The sequence below is a fragment of the Amphiprion ocellaris genome, chromosome 4, assembly GCF_022539595.1.
Source record: "Amphiprion ocellaris isolate individual 3 ecotype Okinawa chromosome 4, ASM2253959v1, whole genome shotgun sequence".
Lineage (NCBI taxonomy): Eukaryota > Metazoa > Chordata > Actinopteri > Pomacentridae > Amphiprion > Amphiprion ocellaris.
Genome location: NC_072769.1, coordinates 15054058 through 15064164, shown reverse-complemented (window position 1 = coordinate 15064164; position 10107 = coordinate 15054058). Strand labels below are relative to the sequence as shown.

Genomic DNA, 10107 nt, shown 5'->3' with positions numbered 1-10107 from the left:
AGGTTTTATTCATTAAAGGGAACCGATTAAAGCTTCCTTACAGAGTTAATGGATCGGGTCCAACTTAAGGCTTTGCTCCATAATAAATTGGCGCGTATGCCCTTTTAATTTTGCCAAGTTCACTGGGCTGTCTGAAGGAGGTGTGAGTGTCCAATAAATTCAGTTTGTGAGCTGTTCATAAAATTTGAGTAATTTATTGTAAGAATTCACATTTTATTTATATATTGTACAGAGACAAACCATCCAAGCATTTAAAGGCTAAAGTAATTTCAATTATGGGTCAAATCCTGCAATAAATACAAATAAAACAGCACAAAACTTAGCTTCCCAGAATATTCATGACAAATACATATTTCCCTGGAAGTTACACAATGTGAATTAATTTACAGAGATAAATAAAAACAGGATAATTACATAAATACAAAAATATTCCAGTTTTGCATTTTAGACATGTTGAATTGTTGCTTTGTGTTTTATTAGTATTTCTCATTTTTTCAGCAGTATGAACCATGCCTTAAACTCAAGAAAAAGTCACCATTTTTAGTCCATATAAACACTTGTGCTTTATGGATAAACAGCTTTAATATGACTTGTACTGAATGACTTACACTATGTTCAGTGAAGCAAACATGAAGCCTCCATTCAGTTTTTTTTAAAAGGGCAATCTAACATGTGCCATTTCAACAAATATTTGTCCTTAATGAAGATACAGTCAGTGTTAGAATCAGCAGTAGTCAGGCATAACTTCACACGTATTCTTAAATGACTGGAGTTATGGAAAGGCTATACTGTAGTGTCAGACTCTGAAAAGACGGTTTTGTTTAATTTCCTCTTGTGGAAAATCACTTCCGTGCAACACAATCAGGAAACTGCACTCCTTGTAAGAAAGAGTAAGGACATAAAGGCTAAATGGTCAGAGCCCGGTTCTTTTCTTGAGGGAATGTCAAACATTGTGGTATTAAGAAAAGGCTTCTCAATCATTCTGTCGGTTTATTTAATTCAGCCTTCAGTTTCCATTGATGTGTTCTGAAGAGAAATCCCTGCAGCAGTAACCAGTTGTTTGACTCAGATCTTTCCTTTTTTGTACAAAAAAACCCCCAAAAACTATTATTCTCAATTTTGACATAGAAAACTGCAAACCCCACACCACTCAGTGTTTAAGGGCTCCCTCTGCTGGTCCTGGGTTCTCCTCATCACCTGCAGTGGGTGGATCCTCCAGTGACAGCTGCTCTGCGATTGGCTGCTGCAGGAGGAGGCTGCCATGACACAGTGGATGCTGCACAGAATCAGATCCACAGCATCAGCAGGCAGCAGACCTCCATCCTCCTCGTTATCCCTCTCTCTTTTTTTCTCCTCCTTCATCTCTCCTCCTCTCACCACCACCACCACCACCCTTGCTCTCTCTTTTCTGTCCCTTCTCCTCTCCCTTCGACAGACACGCAGGCCTGCTTGAGTACACTGCAGCAGAGGACTTTAAACACACCAGCAGCAGGAATACCAGCAGCGGCGGCGGCGGTGGCAGCAGGCGGACTGGTAGGTGTACTGAGGCCTGTCCTCCCTCCCTCCTGCAGCACAGGCAAGACATCGCATTCTCCTCTGATCTCCGTCAAGGACTATCTATTGGAGAGGAGTGTGTGTGTGTGTGTGTGTGTGTGTGTGTGTGTGTGTGTGAGAGAGCGGGGAACTGGAAAGTGGGCAGAGAGGACTACCACACCCTGGGACCATTTATCACCACTGCCACGGCTGCATGGAGTGAATGTTGCAGTAGATATTTTCATCTTCATCCTGTACTTATTTCTGCGTGCATACACAAGGATTCATATTCTCTCTGCTCTAGTTGTCTGTTGTTTTTCCTCCAATCTGAAGCACTGATGAGCTCTTGTGCCTCTATACACGTGTCTGTCCTAATGAGTGTGTTGAATGTCTAACTAAGGTCACACCATTTGGCATGCTGTGTGCACTTATTGTTAGCCTACCTAATGACGGCCCTCCTCTTTCCTTCCCAGAGCTCTCCTCACCACCAGTCTTCCCATTTCACTTCTCTCTCCTCTATCCTTCTTTTGCATCTTACCCTCCTCTCACTCCCTCTTCCTCTTTATTGAAAACCCTCTTTCTCCTCCCTCTCCATTACCCCGTCCAACTCCATCTCCTTGTCACGCCTCTTCTCCTTCCGGTCTGCCGGTTTCCCAGGATGCCTTGTTCCAGGCCGTTCCGTTAGGCCCCAGCAGCATGGGCGGAGCCTGGGTGGGGAGAGAGATTACGGATTGGACCCTTCCCCTCAGGACGGGTGCGCTGCCGGGTCAGCCTCCCTCAGCTTCAGATGGGCGAGGACGCTGAGAGCCCCAAAATCAACCACACCTTCCTGCGAGACTACGTCACTGAAGGTAGAGCAGACTGAGTGTCACTGCTGTGGTGTCAGATAGCATGCTGGTTTGATCAGACAGATGCACTCCAGCTTCATGGGTGCATTATTCCTGCAGCGCTCGATGAAAGGAATGAATGATGACATTGATCACCCCATGACTGACTGAACACTCAGCGAGACACACTTGTTGTTGGTCCTGTTTTCGATTCCACTATTAGAGATAAATGATTGATTTATGGTTTAGAGTGTGAGGAGGTTGTAGAAGAACAAAATGTGGTTTTAATGAACAGGATAGTTTGTAACAATCCAGTATTTTTCCTTTCATTCCCACCCCTGTCCACATTTATTATGCTCTCCTAATGTTCTGCCTCTCATTTGCTCAGTGCCTACTTAATTTCCTTTCTTCTCTATCATCTCTTTGTCTTTCTCTTCCTGTCTCTCTACTTAAAAAAAAAATTCAACCACCTTTCCTCTTAATTGCCTCCCACTTCCCTGTTTTCCTCCTAGCCGATGTCATCTCTACGGTGGAGTTCAACCAGACGGGGGACCTGCTGGCCACGGGGGATAAAGGTGGCCGAGTGGTCATCTTCCAGCGAGAGATTGAGGTCAGTTTAACTTGTTGCAATGACCACTTTCTGTATCCAGTTCTGTATAATCATTGCATAACCCCAGAAGTCTTTGTTATGTATCTATACACAAACTGTGAAAGTGTTCACTGAAAGCTGTTTTCTCCACTATCTGACATGGGCAGTCTAAAGGGGAGTCAGAGGAGGTGGGGGAGACGGGGGACTCTGGGGAATACAACGTCTACAGCACGTTTCAGAGCCATGAGCCAGACTTTGACTACCTGAAGAGTCTGGAGATCGAAGAGAAAATCAACAAGATCAGATGGCTGCCACAACAGAATGCAGCACATTTCCTCCTTTCCACCAATGGTAAGAAATCTGTGACATCTCAACCTCTACGAGAGGATCACATGGCTTTCTAGTTGTGCTAGGTTGAAGTACAACAAGTATACCTACATGTAATTTCTGCCATAGGGCATCTACTCTAAATAGGGAAGATTTTTTAATGAGAATTGACTGTGGTGTGACTTACAAACATCAGTACAACCTCCACTTCCCAAAATTATGGCAGGCTGGCTTCATCTTTTATTACCTAAGCAGGATAAAATAACATCAGGCCAGTCATTGGAAACTCACTTGTGGCTACAATAGTGACACCATCCTGCTGGTGGGAGACCACAGAACTTAATCTGTGCTTTAATTATACCTAATTGCTCTGAAATATGTGAAACAGGGATCATATTTTGAAGCAGTGTAGCTTCATTCACAAAGAGTAAAATTTACATCTGTGCTAAACAAATTCCCTTAACTGGAAACCCCTTCAATCTGTCCATATTAAGTACAATAAGTTATTATTAGTTGTCTTTTCTTCCCTGACCATTTTTGTGGAAGCTGTTAAAGGTGTCTGTAGTAATTAATGTCAATTTTCTCTGCGCTTGTTCAACGACTGATGTAAAAATCCTGTTGCCTGTCACAGATAAGACCATTAAACTGTGGAAGGTGAGTGAGAGAGACAAGAGACCGGAGGGATACAACCTGAAAGATGAGGAGGGACGGCTCAAGGACATCTCTACCATCACCTCCCTGCAGGTACACACACACACACACACACACACACACACACACACACACACACACACACACACACACACGCACACCTGCACATGTCAAGTATGTATCAGATTCACATTCGATCAGCTAATCAGGTGTCTGCCTTTTACATCTTTGCTCTTGCCCTTATATGATCCCTGACTCCCATGCCCTTTGTGTTTGTCCTTTCTTTTGTTTTTCACATTGTGTTCCTATTTCTCCCCCTTTCTTATCCCTGCTCTTTTTCTTTCCTACTTTCCTTCATTCTTCAATTGTGTACACCTCTGCATCTAAGGTGCCAGTGCTGAAACCTACAGATCTAATGGTAGAGGTTCGTCCCAGACGAGTGTTCGCTAATGGACATACCTACCATGTCAACTCCATCTCGGTCAACAGCGATGGGGAGACCTACCTGTCTGCTGATGACCTGCGCATCAATATGTGGCACCTGGGCATCACAGACCGTAGTTTCAGTATCCTTTGTGGCCATGATTTGTTTTGCTCATCCCATGCTGTTTTCAGTATCTCTGCTTCCTATAACTCAATCGCTTTCCTTTCATTTTTCTGTGCAACTTAATCTCTCACTGGAGACACTTCTCAGATTTCACAGAGAAAGCAATTTCACAAACTGCACAAAAATAAAAGTACAAAGTAGATCTGATTTCACAGTTATGAAGGTAATACTGTATCATCCCAACTCAGAAATGAGAGAATTATACTTGGATATGTTAGAATCCATTCAGAGGAAAAAAAAAGCAGAGAGATCTATAGAAAATGTCAAGTGCATGTCAGTTAGCATTCAAGCTAACAGGTCAGCATTCATTTTTGGTTGTTTGCATTCATTTAGGTCATGCTAAAATTAATGGTTATTACATTGCTTAAAACATAATCACATTGTAAAACTTTGTGTTAAAGTTTACCTCTAAAACAAGGTGTAGTAAATCTCATGTACATTAGTGTATTTGGCTGAAAAACAGCTATTATTGCTGATGAGCACCACGTGCAAAAGTGTATATATATATATATATATATATATATATATATATATATATATATATATATATACTGTATAGTAAATTAGGTGTATGGATGCACTTTGCTCACTGAGGAAAAAGCACATGGACTGTATTAGACATGCATATAAAATTATTCCATAAAGTGATATCTACCTTTGAAAATCTTTCTGCATTAATTAGAAGATTTACCATGTGACAACTAAACCTTGCATTTAAATTCAAGCATAAAATATCACAAACCTGATTCCCCGTCCTGCATGGTAAACATGTGTACATTCCTGTCCATTTCCATTCATCTTGATCCATATTTAATGTAAGCAGCACATGACTATGTCTGGATTTATGTTTCGATTAAAGCGCTGTGTACTGCCCCAGAGTGTGTATTCAGGCTGTGGCATGTAGGACCTGCTGCATTTGGAGATTTCCCATTCAAATGGAAGCTGACCTAGAAAATCGTAGAGGCATCTATGGGAGACGAGTTTAAATAATTCACTCAGCAGTACACTTTCTACTGAACCACACAGGACTACCACAAATAGAACAGAGAGGGGAACAGAGTGTGCGTGCTTATTGGGGGTTGGTTAGGGTGCTTTTTTGGGGAGTTGTGATTATGCATTGAGGAGTTAGCGTGTAGAACATGTTAGTAATGAAAAATGAAACATTCATCTACATCTGGAAAGACCCTGAAAGGATGATGAATAATATAAATGATTTGGTGGTGTTCCTGCTCCCTCACTGAGCGTTCTTGAACATGTGACAATAGATGAATACAATCTATTGTAGACTCCATTAATTCATGCTCAGGGTCTCTGTGCTGTTTGGTCCTTGATGGATCTTCCTCTCAGACATTGTAGACATCAAACCAGCCAACATGGAAGATCTGACGGAGGTGATAACGGCAGCAGAGTTCCACCCTCAGCACTGCCACTTGTTTGTGTACAGCAGCAGCAAGGGAACACTGCGCCTCTGTGACATGAGAGCCTCCGCACTCTGTGACAGACACACCAAACGTGAGTGTTTTGTACAGATCAGAAAGCTTTTTTGCATAGATAAAACGTCGCAATGTGGGAATGAGCATAAGGAATTACAGTCTTACAAAGCAAAATCTCTAATTACGCTTGTGTGTAATCAGTTTTTGAGGAACCTGAGGATCCAGGAAGCCGGTCCTTCTTCTCAGAGATTATCTCCTCTGTGTCGGATGTCAAGTTCAGCCACAGTGGACGCTACCTGCTGACCAGAGACTACCTCACCGCCAAGGTGTGGGACTTGAATATGGACAAAGGCCCAGTGGAGACGTACCAGGTAAGACGGCACTGTTCTGTGCACATGTTGTAGACACATTTTGTATGACCTGCCCTCATAGCATCACTTATTGTGTCTCCTAGTCATATATATATATAGATATAGATATAGACATAGATATATAGATAGAGATATAGATATATAGAGATATAGATATATAGATATATAGATATATAGATATATAGATATGGAAAATGTACCATTAGGTTAAGTTTAGTTTCATAAGCATTAGTTGATTACGTGACTGGCAAGAAAATCAATCCATGAAAATTTTGATAACGTATGTTTGTTTTTGGCTATCAAAATTGATAATTTAGCAGCAATTAATTCAAATAATCAACATACACCTGAAGATTTTGGGCTCTAAGACATTGTGGTGCTAGTTTTACTATTAGCGTTATCCAGATAAAATGATGATTTTAACAATGGACGCAAAAATAATTATTGATAGAGAGTTAATTTGTAGGCTGAAGACATGAAACTCAGCTGGAATTTGAACACATGAAGTTAGATGTTGTGTTCTGCATGTGGGCCACTGTGGACAGTGTAATTCTTATGATACTCCAGAAACTAAGGTTGACTGTCTGCATCATCCCCAGGTCCACGAATACCTAAGGAGTAAGCTGTGTTCCCTCTACGAGAATGACTGCATCTTCGACAAGTTTGAGTGTGTTTGGAACAGCTCAGACAGGTAAGTGGCAGTAAAGGATGGACAAAGTAGAGCGTATTTAGGTGTATTTGAAAGCAAAGTAGGGGGTTGTCTCAGTGTGTTTCTGCTTACAGTGATTCCTCTGCCACTGCCATTATCCGACGTTTAAATCAATCCCAGAGACAAGCTTTGCCGACATCAGATCAATTCGCTTGTCTTTCCATTTTGTTTTCCTCTTTTTCCACCCCCTCAACCTTCCACGAATCTTACTTGTCTCTCTTCCCCTTTATTCTTGTTCCTGACACCCTCCTCTCCTCTCCTCTCCTCTCCTCTCCTCTCCTCTCCTCTCCTCTCCTCTCCTCTCCTCTCCTCTCCTCTCCGATGATCAGTGTGATCATGACGGGGGCGTACAACAGCTTCTTCCGGATGTTTGACAGGGAAACGGGCCGAGGCGTAACCCTGGAGGCATGGCGAGAAAGCAGCAAGCCTCGGGCCGTGCTTCGGACCCGCCGTGTTTATACTGGCGGTAAGCGTCGCCGTGGTGACGTGGGCGTTGATAGCCTGGACTTCACTAAGAAAATCCTGCACATGGCTTGGCACCCATCTGAAAATATAATTGCCATAGCAGCCACCAACAACCTGTACATCTTCCAGGATCGTGTCAACCCTGAGACGCAGGCACAGTGACAGGACCAGAAGTATGAACAGTGGCATTGCTTTCATCGATCTGTCACAGAAGCGCAAGCAGTGACTCAAATATATTTGAAAGTTTTAGAGAAGGCATGGGAAGTGGAAAGCATTTATGAGAAATCAAGCTGTTTCATAACATGCTAAGATGTAAAAGATTGGATTTATGATATGACGCGACAAGACTATTTATTCCATTCAGTTTATTTGATCCCCAAGGAAGGTGTATAATCATTTTTCCAACACTGAGATGAACTGATATCTCTGATGCCCATCAGGACATGTTTTTTTGCTGCACTCTACTCCCACTTTTTGAAGATGTTTGTGTAACTGCCCCACTGTAGGGGCAGTAAAAGAGGTGCAGGGACACCTCTCCATCTGCAATGACTCAGTGCTGTTGATCACACAATGTTGCACTCCTCACTAATACGATCTGGTAACTTTTCACATAAAACATGTTAGGTAGCAAAGGAGAAGGAATATCTAAAGGTACAAAACATACAAGTGACTTTACCAGACAGTGCATCTAAATCTGAACATTTTTTCACAATTGTGGATATTAGGAATGGTGTTATTGTATAGCTTTTTTTTTCTTCCTCTCTCTATGGAGTGACTACAGCAGCTGGACCTCTCCTTTAGAGCAGTGCTCTTGGAGATTGCACGCATAATTGACCCGCAGTCTTTGCCCTATTCACTTTGCAATAATGGCACTAACAACAACACAGTACAGCAGTATTCCTGCTTTAAATCATGAGCTCTTCTTCTACAGGTAACATAAATGTATACTCTCTTTTTACTGTTAGCTGTAAATATTCTGTGTTCCTTTTTTTAAGGCGGTGCCAGTTTTGATTGCCAAGAGCTAAACAGTTGCATTTTGTTGAGTACACTGTAAATGAACATGAGATCTAATTTATAGAAAGGTCGTGGAATCACACTTTTTTGTTTTCTTGTAGCAGTACATAGATAGTTATTGCTGGCTGTAGAGAGGGTGAATCGTGCACAAAAGAACACTTACTGTTTATTGTGTATATTAAGCCTGCATTGGGTTTTGATTGCTGCGTCAAGGTCATTTCCAGTTTAAAATCTAACACACTTAGATGGTAAATCCTTGCAGCTGAGGGAGACAGAGTGTTACTGTTATGCTCTCTCACATATGCTTAAAATTGAGGCTGATTGGTGATCACATAAAATAGACAAAAGTTTAATTGCTGGTAAGTGTGCTAATTTAAAATGAGCATTGGCCATTTTACGATGCAGAAGCACATTTTGATAACGGATCTTAACAATCAAGAAAAAGTTGGATTCTAAGCACATTGCTCATAAATGAGACCCCTGATTCAGCTAATCAAAGATTTAATGACTAAGTATGTGTCCAGTGTGATTGAAGGCCAGAGGTTATCATTAGTGCAATAGCTCATTATGTACATTGCAGGAAGGTCTTGAACTTCAAAACAATAACGTCATGTGGATTTATTCATCATGTCGCAGGTTGCTAAATGTCATTATACCGTATACCTCACAGTGCCACATGCTACTCTGGGGTGCGACACTGAAAGCCTAGGATGTACAGTAGTAAGGTGATGTTTGTGCTGGAGTGAATTGCGTGACAAGATTTGATTGTTTACAGTGAAGTACTTTGTTTTCAAGTGACCTTGGCCCTGATGGGATTATTGTAAGTGGTCTGGATGTGTACTGTAGCAGGTGGAGAAACGGAATCAGTGCAGAGGTAGATCGTAAAGTCCCTTTGCGCTTTTTCAAAATTTGAAACGTTACTGATCAACAATAGTTCACTGTGTAAACCTAAAGCCCTTGAAAAGACAAAATTGTTATATCTGTTGCACTTGTCTACTTTATCGTTACTTTTCACCTCTTGATTTCCAAATCGCTCTTCGCAGACAGTTACAGTCTGTGTGGGCTTTCTTACAGCATATATGCTTCGTTCTTCACTGTCACTGTTGAATGCAGACACAGTCTTAGACTAACTGGTGGAACAACGTGTACAACAGAACAACAGCCAGTATGATGACAAACCCACAAAAAATGGTTTACATAGTGACAGACCACCTAAAGCATTATACAAGCTCCATGGCTCAGCCCTCCAGTGGTGAACTGTAGATTTAGAACAAGTCAGTTGTAATCGCATCATAACCACCATCACATACAACCACTGAGGGGATTTATGTTCGGGAGCACAGCAGCAGCATGTTGCCATTACTCAATGCTACTAGTGTGTATATCTATCATACTTTAAAAGAAAAAAAAAAGAGAAATCTAACAGTACAAAAACATGACTCAAATGAGACGAATGAAAGGAATGTGCATTAATAAAATAAGATGAAATCTGACAGGAGTGTGTTGGATCTTGTTATGTCTTTATCAACATTTAGTAGGTCACCTTATTTTCTCAACACTAAAATAATTTCTGATGATCAG

The 10107-nt window shown here is 41.6% G+C and overlaps 1 protein-coding gene across 2 annotated transcripts; it reads left to right on the top strand.

Annotated features, from left to right (window-relative positions):
• Positions 1–1166: 1166 nt before the first annotated feature.
• Positions 1167–10019, top strand: ppp2r2ca (protein phosphatase 2, regulatory subunit B, gamma a). 2 transcript variants are annotated; one of them, XM_023267993.3, is made up of 10 exons: positions 1167–1533; positions 2191–2384; positions 2873–2970; positions 3117–3300; positions 3908–4020; positions 4316–4493; positions 5882–6046; positions 6169–6338; positions 6938–7029; positions 7377–10019. In XM_023267993.3, the coding sequence occupies exons 2-10, from the start codon at positions 2321–2323 to the stop codon at positions 7672–7674; spliced, it is 1362 nt and encodes a 453-aa protein (XP_023123761.1). In that variant the 5' UTR covers positions 1167–1533; positions 2191–2320; the 3' UTR covers positions 7675–10019. The 2 variants fall into 2 exon arrangements, with proteins under 2 accessions (XP_023123761.1, XP_023123760.1); XM_023267992.3 differs by having other exon boundaries at positions 2007–2384.
• The last annotated feature ends 88 nt before the right edge of the window (positions 10020–10107 follow it).

Coding starts and splice junctions, on each gene's coding strand:
- ppp2r2ca (XM_023267993.3), top strand. CDS start 2,321: ATGGGCGAGGACGCTGAGAGCCCCAAAATCAACCACACCTTCCTGCGA. Junction 4,494..5,881: donor CATCACAGACCGTAGTTTCA/GTATCCTTTGTG, acceptor TCTTCCTCTCAG/ACATTGTAGACATCAAACCA. Junction 6,339..6,937: donor GCCCAGTGGAGACGTACCAG/GTAAGACGGCAC, acceptor CATCATCCCCAG/GTCCACGAATACCTAAGGAG.